At 46.9% G+C, this 15,568-nt stretch overlaps 1 protein-coding gene across 5 annotated transcripts in view; it reads right to left on the bottom strand.

The window, feature by feature from the left end:
• ANKRD13B (ankyrin repeat domain 13B) overlaps window positions 1–15,568 on the bottom strand; it is a 308,393-nt gene that overhangs the window by 34,460 nt on the left and 258,365 nt on the right. For all 5 annotated transcript variants that reach the window (XM_073667962.1, XM_073667958.1, XM_073667960.1 and 2 more), the window contains exons 5-8: window positions 13,430–13,573; window positions 13,156–13,345; window positions 10,999–11,065; window positions 7,934–8,015 (exon numbers count right to left, since the gene is read on the bottom strand). In XM_073667962.1, the coding sequence (XP_073524063.1) occupies window positions 7,934–8,015; window positions 10,999–11,065; window positions 13,156–13,345; window positions 13,430–13,573 (483 nt within the window). The remainder of the gene's footprint in view (window positions 1–7,933; window positions 8,016–10,998; window positions 11,066–13,155; window positions 13,346–13,429; window positions 13,574–15,568) is intronic.

Here is a 15,568-nt window from a genome sequence, read left to right as displayed (position 1 = left end):
TTGTTCCAGAAAATGAAGTATTTCTCCCAAAAAATTCTTGCAATTCCACATGTTTTGTTATACATGTTTATTTCCTTTGTGTGTATTGGAACAACACAAAAAAAACAGGAAAAAAAGGCAAATTGGGCATAATTTCAAACAAAACCCCAAAAATGGGCCAGACAAAATTGTTGACACTTTTCCAAAATTTTGGGTAAGCATCTTTGTTTCAAGCATGTGATGCTTGTTCAGACTCACCTGTGGCAAGTAACAGGTGTGGGCAATATGAAAATTACACACTAAGCATGGAGAACAGAAAGAGGAGAAGAGAACTGTCCGTAAACATTTTTTAAGGTGTAAGCTGTAACATACCTGGCGGCGTCCTTGCATAGTGGTCCATCTCCCACTGTGCAAGAGCGCGCACTTGATCTCCTGTCCAGAATGTCTCTCTGGCTTCCCTCCATGCTGTCTGTTTGTGTCTGTTTCTGCTGCTTAAGGGCGGCGCCCGATCACTTCCTGCTTTTTGTACCTGCTGTGGGTCACACCCCTTGTGCGTCCTCAGCCTATTGATGTCTGTCAACTGGTATATAACCCAGCTGCGGCAATCAACCCCTGCCTGAGCATAGTGTTTCATTCAGTGTGTGCTTGCACTCTGAAGGTGCCAGGTCCCGTTCTTTGTCTCCTGCCTTGCGGTATCAGTTCCCGTGTCTGAACTGAGTCCTGTCTATGTCTCCTGCCTTGCGGTATCAGTTCCCGTGTCTGAACTGAGTCCTATCTTTGTCTCCTGCCTTGCGGTATCAGTTTCCGTGTCTGAACTGAGTCCTGTCTATGTCTCCTGCCTTGCGGTATCAGTTTCCGTGTCTGTACTGTGTCCTATCTGTGTACCTTAACCTGCAGTCTGTACTCGTTCCTTGCCTGTTCGTTCCGCCTTCCTGGAGGCTGTATTTCCAGGCCAGTCTGAACACGCTCCTTGCCTGTTCGTCCTGCCTCTCTGGGGGCCGTATTCCCAGACCCGCTCCTGTATCCCGCTGCAGTGTCGGTCTCCTCCGTACACTCAGTTCCAGTCTGAACTCTCTCCTATCTTTTACCTGTTTTTTCTCTATGTCCGTTCCATTCCTTTTTCTGCAGAGTCTGAACTCGTACCTAACTCCTGCTCGTTGTCACTGTACTTCCGTTTGTGAGTTTGTGGTCCACTCGCTACTTCTCTGCAAGTACCCTGTGGGTATCTGGTTCTGCCTTTTCCTTCTAGTCTGTTCTGTGTGAACAGAGTCCTGTTCCCACCGCGTCTGCGGTTTTTGCTTTGCTCAGCTCTGTCCGCCGCGTCTGCGGTTTTCGCTTTGCTCAGCTCTGTCTGCCGCGTCTGCGGTTTTCGCTTTGCTCAGCTCTGTCCGCCGCGTCTGCGGTTTTCGCTTTGCTCAGCTCTGTCCGCCGCGTCTGCGGTTTTCGCTTTGCTCAGCTCTGTCCGCCGCGTCTGCGGTTTTCGCTTTGCTCAGCTCTGTCCGCCGCGTCTGCGGTTTTCGCTTTGCTCAGCTCTGTCCGCCGCGTCTGCGGTTTTCGCTTTGCTCAGCTCTGTCCGCCGCGTCTGCGGTTTTCGCTTTGCTCAGCTCTGTCCGCCGCGTCTGCGGTTTTCGCTTTGCTCAGCTCTGTCCGCCGCGTCTGCGGTTTTCGCTTTGCTCAGCTCTGTCCGCCGCGTCTGCGGTTTTCGCTTTGCTCAGCTCTGTCCGCCGCGTCTGCGGTTTTCGCTTTGCTCAGCTCTGTCTACCGCGTCTGCGGTTTCGAATTTGTCTCCCAGTCTGTACTGGACCCTACCCAGCCTGTGCTCTAGTCTGCCTGTTCCTGTATTCCCCGGTGTGGGTCAACAGCCGTGTCCGGAGTCTGACCTGGAGTAGACCCTGGTTCCTCTGCTCGGTTCCTCCCTGGTGCACTGGCGTCGTATGCCGTCGTGCGACCTTGGTCGGATCGGGCAGATACTTAGTTACGCCCCTCCAGGCACTCTCCGGTTCATGGCACAGTGGAATCACTACATAAACACGCACACGCCAGTCAGTCCGGGCGTGTGCATTACAGCATGCTCAGGCCATGGTTCCCGTTGAGCCCCACGGCCTTCGCTCTCTGAGAAGTTTTCCAGCGAATACATGCATTAAAATAAATAAATTTTTTTTTTTTTTTTTTTCCCTTTAGCTGAGTTCCAGGCGAATTACGCACCCGTCCAGATGGATCTATCTGCTCTCGTTCCTGCGGATCCGCTACGTTATTATGGGGATCCAAGACAAAGTCGTGCATTTGTGGAGCAATGCATGCTACACTTCAAGTTCTACCCTCTATGTTTTCCCACCGATCGGGTTAAGGTGGCATTCATTATGTCTTACCTGGCGGGTGATGCCTTGGAATGGATCAACCCCCTATATGAAACACAGGATCCGATCCTCCTGGACCTAATGGCCTTCCTGGTGGCCTTTCTAATGGTCTTCGATGATCCTAACCCGGAGGCTCCTGCTGAAGCTTCACTTCCCAATATCCCGGAGCAGCCCCAATGGGTAATGTGTGTGGGTAGCGCAATAGTCCTCCAGCCCAATGAGACTACTGCCCACCCAGAATCCTCACAGGGTGACTACGCTTTCCGGAATACTTCTCCCAACCTCAAGAGGCAGTCCAGACGTGCTAGACGTAGAGGCAAGCCGTCACGCCAGGGTCTGTCCTCCCTGAGACCTCCTGACCCCAACCTTGAAGTCCCTACTGAAGCTTCATCTCCCTGTATCCCGGAGAAGCCCCAACGGGTAATGTGCGTGGGTAGTGCACCAGTTCTCCTGCCCGAAGAGACTTCTGCCCATCCAGACTCCACACAGGAGAACTTCCTGCACCCGGCATCAGATGCTTCACCCACTTTAACCGGTGTGCATGTCCAAGGATGCTCCAAAGCTGTGGTTACCTCAGAGTCTGTGCACCTCTACTACCTGGCGGAGGATCCCCTGTTGCCTCCTGAATCCTCCGGGATACCACTCAATGACAAATGGAGAGAGACTTCTCTACACCCGGTACTCGATACTTTGTCCGCTTCGTCCTGTGAGCCTGACAATGGGTACCCCAAAGTGGTAGTTACCTCCGAGTCTCTACACCCCTCCGACCAGGCGGAGGACCTCCAGTTGTCTCCAGAACCCTTCGGGGTGCTACCTGGTAGCGAAAGGACAGAGACTCTCCTATACTCTGTACCTGATACCTCGCTCTCTTCGTCCAGTGAGTCCAACCTAGTGTACTCCGAAGCAGAGGTTACTCCCGAGTCTCTACACCCCTCCGACCAGGCGGAGGACCTCCAGTTGTCTCCAGAACCCTTCGGGGTGCCACCTGGTGGTGAATGGACAGAGATTTTCCTATATCCTGGATCTGATACCTCGCTTGCTTCATCCAGTGAGTCCGACCTAGTGTACTCCGAAGCAGAGGTTACCCATGAGTCTCTACACCCCTCTGATCAGGCGGAGGACCGCCAGTTGTCTCCAGAACCCTTCGGGGTGCCACCTGGTGGTAAACGGACAGAGACTTTCCTATACTCGGTACCCGATACCTCGCCTGCTTCGTCCAGTGAGTCCGACCTAGTGTACTCTGAAGCAGATGTTTTCTCTGAGCCTCTGCACTCTTCTGACCCGGCGGAGGACCTCCAGTTGTTTCCTGAATCCTCCGCGGTACCACCAGATAACAAAGAGACAGTGACTTTTCCTCATCCTGTACCTGATAACCCGTCTATTTCTTCCTGTGAGCTTGACAAGATGTACCTCGAAGCAGAGATTACCCCCAAGTCTCTGTCCCCCTCCAACCCGGTGGAGGACTTCCAGTTGTCTCCTGTACCCTCTGGGATGCCACCTGAAAGTATGTGGAGTGAGACTTCCTTGTGTGCTGTTCCTGGTACTCCACCCATTTCGTCTGTTGCTAAGGGTGGCTGGATGGGAGGTAGCCTCCTAGCTACCCAGAGGAGACCAGTTTTTCCGGTGGACAGTGGAAGTGATCTCTTCGAAGTGAAGAATTGGCCCTCAAATTCCCTGCGGAAGATTCTGGCAGGCCTGAAGAAGAGGGGGCGTAAGGGGGGGGGTACTGTAACATACCTGGCGGCGTCCTTGCATAGTGGTCCATCTCCCACTGTGCAAGAGCGCGCACTTGATCTCCTGTCCAGAATGTCTCTCTGGCTTCCCTCCATGCTGTCTGTTTGTGTCTGTTTCTGCTGCTTAAGGGCGGCGCCCGATCACTTCCTGCTTTTTGTACCTGCTGTGGGTCACACCCCTTGTGCGTCCTCAGCCTATTGATGTCTGTCAACTGGTATATAACCCAGCTGCGGCAATCAACCCCTGCCTGAGCATAGTGTTTCATTCAGTGTGTGCTTGCACTCTGAAGGTGCCAGGTCCCGTTCTTTGTCTCCTGCCTTGCGGTATCAGTTCCCGTGTCTGAACTGAGTCCTGTCTATGTCTCCTGCCTTGCGGTATCAGTTCCCGTGTCTGAACTGAGTCCTATCTTTGTCTCCTGCCTTGCGGTATCAGTTTCCGTGTCTGAACTGAGTCCTGTCTATGTCTCCTGCCTTGCGGTATCAGTTTCCGTGTCTGTACTGTGTCCTATCTGTGTACCTTAACCTGCAGTCTGTACTCGTTCCTTGCCTGTTCGTTCCGCCTTCCTGGAGGCTGTATTTCCAGGCCAGTCTGAACACGCTCCTTGCCTGTTCGTCCTGCCTCTCTGGGGGCCGTATTCCCAGACCCGCTCCTGTATCCCGCTGCAGTGTCGGTCTCCTCCGTACACTCAGTTCCAGTCTGAACTCTCTCCTATCTTTTACCTGTTTTTTCTCTATGTCCGTTCCATTCCTTTTTCTGCAGAGTCTGAACTCGTACCTAACTCCTGCTCGTTGTCACTGTACTTCCGTTTGTGAGTTTGCGGTCCACTCGCTACTTCTCTGCAAGTACCCTGTGGGTATCTGGTTCTGCCTTTCCCTTCTAGTCTGTTCCGTGTGAACAGAGCCCTGTTCCCACCGCGTCTGCGGTTTTTGCTTTGCTCAGCTCTGTCCGCCGCGTCTGCGGTTTTCGCTTTGCTCAGCTCTGTCCGCCGCGTCTGCGGTTTTCGCTTTGCTCAGCTCTGTCCGCCGCGTCTGCGGTTTTCGCTTTGCTCAGCTCTGTCCGCCGCGTCTGCGGTTTTCGCTTTGCTCAGCTCTGTCCGCCGCGTCTGCGGTTTTCGCTTTGCTCAGCTCTGTCCACCGCGTCTGCGGTTTTCGCTTTGCTCAGCTCTGTCCGCCGCGTCTGCGGTTTTCGCTTTGCTCAGCTCTGTCCGCCGCGTCTGCGGTTTTCGCTTTGCTCAGCTCTGTCCGCTGCGTCTGCGGTTTTCGCTTTGCTCAGCTCTGTCCGCCGCGTCTGCGGTTTTCGCTTTGCTCAGCTCTGTCCGCCGCGTCTGCGGTTTTCGCTTTGCTCAGCTCTGTCCGCCGCGTCTGCGGTTTTCGCTTTCCTCAGCTCTGTCCGCCGCGTCTGCGGTTTTCGCTTTCCTCAGCTCTGTCCGCCGCGTCTGCGGTTTTCGCTTTCCTCAGCTCTGTCCGCCGCGTCTGCGGTTTTCGCTTTGCTCAGCTCTGTCCGCCGCGTCTGCGGTTTTCGCTTTGCTCAGCTCTGTCCGCCGCGTCTGCGGTTTTCGCTTTGCTCAGGTCTGTCTGCCGCGTCTGCGGTTTGGAATTTGTCTCCCAGTCTGTACTGGACCCTACCCAGCCTGTGCTCTAGTCTGCCTGTTCCTGTATTCCCCGGTGTGGGTCAACAGCCGTGTCCGGAGTCTGACCTGGAATAGACCCTGGTTCCTCTGCTCGGTTCCTCCCTGGTGCACTGGCGTCGTATGCCGTCGTGCGACCTTGGTCGGATCGGGCAGATACTTAGTTACGCCCCTCCAGGCACTCTCCGGTTCATGGCACAGTGGAATCACTACATAAACACGCACACGCCAGTCAGTCCGGGCGTGTGCATTACATAAGCGATTTCTTTGAAGGTGAAGAATCTTATACAGAATATTTTGATTGTAATTATAATTTTACAGTGAATGAAGCTGATGTCTTCATGCCAGGATTATGGGCTGTAGATATGGATCACTTATTATAATGATTTATTATAGTTTTTCCAGTGCTTCAGCTTCCATCTCACAGGCAGCCAGTTGTGGGGGAAGGGCAGAGTTTACAGTTTTGTGAGACGGCAACTGCAAATGTGCTTTTTGTGTTTGTAATGAGACAACATTCAACTCTGATGTACTGTGTTAGTTAAAATCGAGCACAACTCTGCAGCAGAGCCATCAGAACTATAAGAGGAGAAGTGCTGCTGCAAATGTTTGTAATAAGACAAACTTCACTCCTGCTGTACTGTGTTAGCTCTGCTGTACTGTATTCTCTCTGATTTCACCGCAGAGCAGTGTGTGATATGAGAGCAGACTGTCAGTTATTACACATCACACTGGCAATGCAACCGTTATATAAAACAAGCTCTGGAGGATGTTTCTATTGTAGATCAGTGTCCAGTCCATAGATCTTATCAGCTCACTTATATATTAAAAAATCACGGATTTCTCTGGATTAAGACATTGGATTGCAGATATCCATCCAGATATCTGTTTCTCCTTGGATACCGGTCTGACGCCTCTCACCCAGCCAAACCATATCTCACACTTTGCACTGATGAGGAGCAGGACCCCGAAACACAGTGTCTGCAAATTGAGATTATGGTTCTGGCTTTTATCCTAAGTCATGTGACAAGGCTCGTTAAAGGGTCTATATTGACTTTTAAGATTGCTACTTCCTATAGGTGGCACTAGAGTTTTAGTCCTCTTCCTCTCTGAAGAGACGATTTGCTGTAAGTAAAGCAGCCAAGTTGCAGACAAGCTGCATGTTCCGTGTGACTTGTTGGTAGTTTATGGTAAGGGAGTTGCACGTAACTTGTAATTCAGGGAGAAAAAAAATCCAACACACTTGAAAAATTTGCGACTATGTCAAAGTCGCAGGTCGCAATGCAACACCATAGGAAATCAATAGATGCAATGCCGCAGTGTAACACTATGATTTCCCTGTTGCGCTACACACGTCGCTGTGATGTGATTGGAAAAAAACAAATGAGCTTTTCTTTTATGTCACTGGTGACCTGTGGTAGGAACGGCATACACAATTTGAAGATGGTTTCTCTGTCTGAGAGTATGCTAAAAATCTTTTTAAAACACAACAATCTTCAAAAACCACAATAGTATTACATGAACCATAATGTCTATATGTCTGTTTTCAGTCCAATCCTTTCAGTATAACTCACGGACATATTCTGGATGATGCATTTATTGCTGTATAACTTTATAAATGTGTGAGTTTGTGTCTTGCACTGCACTTCAGGTGTTTTTTTATTTTCTGCTCCTTGTATTATTGTTACTTCACGGTAAGATCACACGTTTCTGCTTTTTCACACCAATTTTCTAATTTCAAGAACTTAGTTTAAATGTGTTAAAAAAAACTTGTTCAAGCACTTTAGAAGCAATAAATACCCACTTAATCATATAGCCCAAGGACCAGCTCCAGAGGACGGAGGAAAAAGACTGTTTACATCGTATTTCGGCTTTACATTTGACACATGGTGGGAATATCTCCTAACGCATGGGGTGAACATACTGTACTAATGTATGCAACTGTCTACAATGCGGTTACTTATATGGTCTACAGGTTACAGGTTGTTAAAAATTATATTCTTCTTTTTTTCCCAGCGGCTAACAGTATTTTCTTACAGAGTAAAAAATAATATCCTGACATAACAGCCTGGCGGGTGCAGTGATCTATTTGCCATCCATTGGCCTCATAGGAGTCTGGGGACAGATTTGGCATGTGTACCAATAATGTTTCCCTGCACATGCACCAAACACTCATTGCACCTAGCCTTAGGGGTAAAGTCCAGCTGTACTTGGAAACTATCTGTGTAGTCGACATTACCTTTGCTCTTTCCTTTGTGCTGGTCCGATAAATGTTCTGTGCGGGTTCTAGTAATTAATTCTACATTGGAAGCCCCATATACCTGTGAAAAAAATTAAAGAGGTATAATACAATTGTTAATGCTCATTTATTTATATTACTAGATGGAGGCCCTATTCTGTCGCATCGGGAGGGCTGTAATGTCACGCCGCGCTGCTGCGCTCTGTCTGCTCACGCCGCGCTGCTGCGTTCTGCCTGCTCACGCCGTGCTCTGCCTGCTCATGCCGCTCTGCTCTGCCTGCTCATGCCGCTCTGCTATGCCTGCTCATGCCGCTCTGCTATGCCTGCTCATGCCACTCTGCTATGCCTGCTCATGCCGCTCTGCTATGCCTGCTCATGCCGCTCTGCTCATACCACTGTGCTCTGTCTGCTCATGCCGCTCTGCTCTGCCTGCTCATGCCACTCTGCTATGCCTGCTCATGCCGCTCTGCTATGCCTGCTCATGCCGCTCTGCTCATACCACTGTGCTCTGTCTGCTCATGCCACTCTGCTCTGCCTGCTCATGCCTCTCTGCTGTGCTCTCCCTGCTCATACCGCTCTGCCATTCTGCCCTGCCTGCTATCACCGCTTGACACCGCTCTGCCATGCTCCTTTTCCCTGTTCCTGTATCACGTCTTCTCAGACCAATCATTCAATATAATGAGGCTATGTTGTATCAGGATCTAGTGCAGTAGTAAGCTCTGAATTGTACAGGTGCAGAGCTGAGTTTGTCATTGAGTTCTGTGACGGCACTGCATAAGACTTCAGGGAATACTACTGTCTCATGGATCTTATAGTACAAAGGTTGTCTGCTGCAATTCTGCCTGAGGAATCCCTGACATTAGATATGGCGGTCAGTGAATCATTCAGCTGATCCCGGCGGCTGGCGTCTAAGGCGTGCTCGCGACGGTGTTCCGCTGGTGGCACCGCGCAAGAGGCTGGTACCACCAGCGGTTTCCATATTGAGATACCCATCACTTGGGTGTCCCAATATGGCAGTCGACGAACTTCCACTGCTTGGAATTCTGGGACGGAAGAGGATGTGAAGACATTACAAGGTAAGTATATATTAAGATTATATATTTTAAAGGGATTGTCTCCCATTCATTAATTTGTTAATTGCAAAGTGCTTGTAAAAGGAAGTAACTTTGCAATTTCCCACTTATTAAAAATCCTCTATGTTCTCAAAAACTGAGGAGTTTTTAATTCTATTGCGTTCAGCTTGATGTCTGGGTTACAGGCCATCTCTGAAGTCTTATGGCGCAGGCACACGGAATGGGAGAGGTGCAGCCCTGAAGAAAGGAGATACAGTGGAGGTCACAGATCTTGTGCATGTCTCGCCATACATGTGTGTAGTAATGAAATGTTACACATTGACCTCTCACTGAACCAACCATGTAATGCATAAATGGTCTGCTATTAGTATGCGGGGTCATCTGAAAAAAGGGCTTGGACAAAAATTGCAACAGTGAACTCTTTGCACCAAATGCACCTGTTTTTAGCTCCCTGGTAAATTATTTAACTCAGGGGTGGGGAATTCATTTTCCCAAGGGGCCACATGAGATAACGTGACTGTTGCAGAGGACCAAAGCAATCTGGCCGAACTTAATGCTGCTCATTATTATTGTTTTATATATATTTGTATCACTTAATATTGAGCAAAATTAAGATTACTGACTAGTTATTACTGCTAATACATGTTATGATAGGACTTATTGCTGTATGTATTCTTACCTGTAGCAGATAATCAAAATTATAACATTTACTGCATTTTTTAAAGGTTCTGAAAATAAGTAAATCATTTGCTCCTGATAGCCCTTGTATCTTGATCAACAGCTTCCAGCACAATATGATGCCCCCCACAGTCCCCACACACAGTATAATATCCCTACACAGCCCCTCAAACAGTATGATGTTCCCACAAAGCCCCCCCCACACACAATATGATATCACCACAAAGCCCCCCACACTGTATAATGTTATCACACAGCCCACCACACAGTATGACAGACATCCCCACACAGCCTCACTACACAATATTATGTCCCCACACAGCACCCTACTCAGAATGTTGTCCCCACAGAGCACTCACTACACAGTATTATGTCCTCACAGAGCACCCCACACAATCTGGTGTCACCACACAGCCCCCCCATACTGTATATTTCATCACAGAGCCCCCAAACAGTATGATGGACATGCCCACACAGCCTCACTACACAGTGCTATGTCCCCACACAGCCCTCAATCATAGTAACATTCCCTCATAGCTCTGTTACACAGTATTATGTCCCCACACAGCCCCCCATTCAGTATGATGTATCCAAACAGCCCCCTTACACAATATTACATCCCCACACAACCCCCCTCTCACCACGTAGAATGATATAAAAAAATTAAATAAAACTACTCACCTAACCCCGTTTCCCCGCAGCTCTGTACTGAAGTACAGCTGCCGCGATATAGTGCAATTATCACACATGTTTCCCTTGCGAACACATAGGATCAATGATAGAATACGGAGCTGATGGTTCCGTATTCCATCATTATATTCACTGGTATCTGCATCTCGAGGGTGCAGACATCAGTAAAAGTGAGACAACAGGTGGAGGATGGCCGCTTGATGTGGGAAGCCACTGCATAAAGCCTTTTGACTGTTCCAGTCCGCGGACCTTAACAGAAGAGCCGAAGGGTCGCATTTGGCCTACATGCCGCACTCCGCACAGGTCTTATCTAGGGTCCAGCGGTCACACTAATACCAGTAAAGTGTTGGCATATCCTTTAGTAGGAAAAGTCAATATTAGTGCGCTTTGGTTCTGGGAGTCATTAATGAGTTTGGACACTTCAGACATGCATTTTTAGGGTCCTGTATAGTGATGACATGAATGTAAGTCAGAATCAGTAGAGGTTCAGATGAGCATCTATAAGAGCTCCCACAGAATAAGCGATTTCATTGGGGTACATTTATTGGAATCCATAGTGACCTGTTCACAGCTCCTTTCACCTCCGACTCCTATCTGGATTATAGCTCAGTTTATGCATCTTACCTTTGACTCGTAGCCGTTGATAACCTCAGTTTTCTCGCTTCTCCAGCCGAGGATTCCTGATTTGTTTCTGTAAAGGAAAATAAAGAAAACACATTATTGCTTCTTATAATCATGATCCAGGACTGTATCTATGAAGCAGCAGAAGCACTGTGTAATATCACTATGTGAAAAGCTGTTCTTATATTAACTTTTACAGAGTACGTTATCAGCATATTCCAGACCAAGTATCTTAATGAAGTTTTTGTACATAAAAGTGTCACTCCAGCACTGAAGTGATGCCAACCTGTGCCGCCTGACTGTTTTGATAAAGCTAAGAAATGAAAACTGATATCTAAGCTTCAGTGCTTTAAATATAACACCGGTTCTTGGCAACTTCACTCCATGCCGGTCTCAAGATCTATTCTTCTCGACTTGAACTGATCAACCTCTTTTTACCGTGAGACATTTGCCAAATGCCAGAAAGTAGAGCTCCACCCTTACTCTCAAGAATATATTAGAGTACAACACAACAAAAGTACCTTATGCCAATAATATAACATTATTATTAGTAACACCACCTTTAATACTTGATAACTTTCCAAGAATGTCCAGAAAGCTACCAAAAAGGTGAGGCATCTCAGACTTCTGGAGGAGTTGGCAAATCTCACAGATGCCACTGAAGCATCCCCTAACTTATGGATTTCAGGGGGCTTTGGGTGTTCCCAAAAATACATTGATAGGATGAAGAGGGCAAGGTGAGGAAGGGCATGGACCAGAAAAGAGAATGTAGTAATGTGAGAAAATATTTCAGCTATGCACCTAACATTTCATTATTGGAAATGTTAATGGTGTACACCTCTGCAGAATTTGCAGAGTTTGCAACATGAATATTCATGAAATCTTAAGTTATGTAACTACATTATACTACTTATCTTTTCCCAATCCTAAATTATAGACCAGAGTTTTATTAAACATTTCATCTGAATGCATGCTTTAAAGCTTAACCATGCCAGCTTTTCTTGCTAACCTAAAGGTTATGGGCACCTTTGATATGGAAACATGATTTTTACTTATGTTAGTTGTTACCTTTAGTTAGTTAATCGGAATCCCTTATGAGTCAGCAGTCTGATCCAAGTTTCAAATTTTTCACTTGTGTGATTGTCCCTCCCAGTAATATAGGCTGGGTGTCAGCTCTGTGTGTATCCAGGGTTCTACTCTCTTCACATGTATCAACACAGCTCCAATATTGTACTTATATCCTCTTCATGTGCTTTCCCACTTGACTATAGCCTGTCTTCTTCACTTTCCTTTTGTTTGTTTTATTTGCTCTCTTTAGATACGTTCCTCTCTCTCCAAAGAAAAGCAAAAGGTATTATTTGGCTGGATGCCAGGCCTCTAATGGGGATCTAAAGGGTAAGGTTTCTCTCCTTATAGAGAGTGCCATGCCAGTGTGAGGGGACTTATAGGCCATGCAATGCTCCTCTGGGAAATTTAATATTCAAATAGTCTCTTCAGAGAGGAAGAAGGCTTGAAATCTGCTGGGACCTATTGGAAGTAGCAATCCTACAGTCAATATAGATCCTTTAATGAGCCTTGCCATAGGACTTAGGATAAAAGCCAAATCAGACACAGTATTTGCAGACACATGTTTCAGGGAGCTTGCTCCTGCTAGATGAGCATTGCATGGCCATTAAGTCTCCTTAATCCACCATGACAATCACCACAAGGAGAGACGATATCCCTTGGACTCCTGTCAGATGCCTCTCATCCAGACAAATAAAATCTCTTGCTTTGAAATGATAAGAGGAAAAAACCCTGAAACACATGTCTGCAAATGGAGTGTCTGGTTTGGCTTTTATCCTAAGTCATATAGTCGTTAAAGGGTCGATAATGACTTTTAGGACTGCTACTTCCAAGAGGTGGTGCTAAAGTTTAAGTCCTGTTCCTCTCTGAAAAGACTATTTGCATATTTAATTTCCCACAAGAACATTGTATAGACTACATGTCTTCTCACCCCAGCATGTGTAACCATTTTATGTAGACAATAGCTATATTTACCCAGTATACTGGCAATCAAAGGTGAAGCCACACTTTAGGATTCAATACCTAAAGTGATTCAGGGAAGATATCTGTCCTTTATTTTATAACTTTTACTATCCCCTTTTTCTTCCTACTCACCTCTCAAAGGCAATGTTCTTGGTATCTAACTGAGTAGTGACCACAGGGGCTGTCAGACGACTCATGGCCTGTTCTTCGGTGGGCTGCACAGCAGCCAGCAGAACTTCATGGTCCTGTGAGCCTAAAGTTAGAGTTTCAGAGAAGACAACTCTCCGGTCATGGTCGATTTCCATGACCACGGCGCTGGTGTCTGTGGATATAGTTAGGTCTAGATATAGAAACAGCATATAAAATGAATAGTCTCATGTACATTTTAGGTTCTAGAATTCCTCACCTTGTCCCTTGAAGATAAAACTACGGTTCCCTCGTTGCCAGGTCATGTGATCAAACCCAAGTAGTGTTGTGTCCACACGCAGGTTTTGCCCACTTTTCCAAACCTTGTATGTATCACTAGGGCAGATCTTTGAGACCAGGGGCACTATGGAAATGGAAAAAAGAGTTGGAAAGTGTTGAAAGTTTTACGGAGTCTGAAAATTTTTCGGGTCTGTGCACCCACTGCGTTTTTGTTATGTTTTATCTGCTCAGTTTCGTCACAAAACCTGAAGGATGTCCTAGTACCAGCAAAGTGAATGAGATTCATGAAGACTCAGGCACACATTGCTTAATTTTTGCCTAACAGATTTTCAGCAGATTTAAATCTGCAGCATGTCAGTTCTTCCAGAGTTTTTGCTTCATATTTCATCCATACTAATAAGTGGGGAAAATTTGAAACAAAAATGCAAGTAAAAATTGCGGCAAAAACACAACAAAAAGCATGAGCATTTTATGCAGCATTTTTTCTGCAAACACATCAGAGATTTCCCATGTTTTTTGTCCCGTCTTTTTTACTGTTGTTTTCCAGTTTTATTTTTCACTCCAATGAGTAATAAAGGAACTGCAAGAGGTTTTTTAAGGAAAAATAATAGCAAAACGCTTCAAAAAACATCCAGTCATCTTCCAAGTTTTCCCATTGACTTGATATGTGAAGCACAGAGGGTCTTCTGAGGGTCACGTCACTTCTTTTAACCACTTGGCGTATTTGAAAACCTGAAGCAGTTAAAAGATGTTCAAAAGCCTGACATGTGAAGTCGTTTTTACATAGAAATGCGTATGTTTATTCTTTTGAGTGTTTTTGTGATAAGTTTTTAAGAGCATTTTTAGGGGTGGAATCTGCATGAAAAATATGTTGTGTGCACATATCCTAAGGCTGTGTGCCCACGTAGCGTTTTTCAAGCGTTTTTGATGCGGAATTTCCGCAGCGGAAACGCATGTAAAACGCTTGGTAACCCGCACCCCATGGTCCCCAATGGGATTCCGCAAGTTCTATGCACATGCTGCGGATTTTTCCGCAGCGTTTATGCTGCGTTCAAAAATCCGCAGCATGTCAATTAATTTTGCGTTTCCGCAAGCAGAATTGCCTTTGTCCAATGCATAAAAAACGCAAGGCAATTCCGCATGTGGAAAACGCGTGATAAACGCGCGAAAAATGCGCGATAAACGCGTGCGGAATTCCGCATGCGTTTTTCCGGGAGAGGACTTGCAGAAATGAAGCAGAAATTTTCTGCTTCATTTATGCAACGTGGGCACATAGCCTAACAGCGGCAATTGAAGGAGGTACGCAAAGGCAAGTCCTTGCTGACTTCTCGTGCCCCGCTCACCTCCATATTCCTTTTAGGGCTCATTCAGATGAGTGTATTATTCAGACGTGTGTAGTCTGAATGAACATCGGACAGCACACTCACCACTGTAATTCAATATGGCTGTTCAGATGGCAGCATGCGCTAGTCTCTTCTGCAGTGTCGGACTGGCCCAGCAGAGCACCGGACATTTCTACGTTGGGCCCTGTCCCTTGCTACTGAATGTTTGGAGCACTTCGGCTGAAGTCTGGGGCAGCATTCAAGTGGTACTGGCATCTAAATTGAGTTCTCCAGTAGTACCTTAATAAAACTCCCTGTTCCACCTTAACACCTCCTTCCTTCCCCCTCACACACAAACTTTGTCTTCTTTGCTGCAAGGCCAGAGACAGGGAGGTGGTCTGTAGGCTGCAGCTACACTGAGTGGAGCCTTTTTCACCTGCATTCAGCTGTAAAGTAAGGTTTTCTGTGTGTAAAGTGTGAATATTTATTGGGTATATGTTTATTGAGTACATGCGTACAATGTGCATGAGCACTTATACTCATGTATAATGTGTGTATAACTGTCAGTGTTAGTGAGGGGGCCCTCATTCAGTAAGGGGTGATACTGGGGGCCCCCATCCCACAACACCCGTATCATCATTTACTGAATGAAGGCCCCCGCACTTACGCTGACAGCTATACACACATTGAACATGATAATAAACATTCATACTCTGTATACACATGTCCACACTCACACTTACTGACAGCTGTGGGGGTTGAGCTATGGGCCCTGAATCAGTTATGACCTTATAGGT

Source organism: Phyllobates terribilis, unplaced genomic scaffold (assembly GCF_046119375.1).
Source record: "Phyllobates terribilis strain yellow unplaced genomic scaffold, ASM4611937v1 Scaffold_2__4_contigs__length_985480577, whole genome shotgun sequence".
In the NCBI taxonomy this organism is placed as follows: domain Eukaryota; kingdom Metazoa; phylum Chordata; class Amphibia; order Anura; family Dendrobatidae; genus Phyllobates; species Phyllobates terribilis.
Note: the sequence above shows the minus strand (reverse complement) of the source record. Positions and strands in the feature narration are given on the sequence as shown.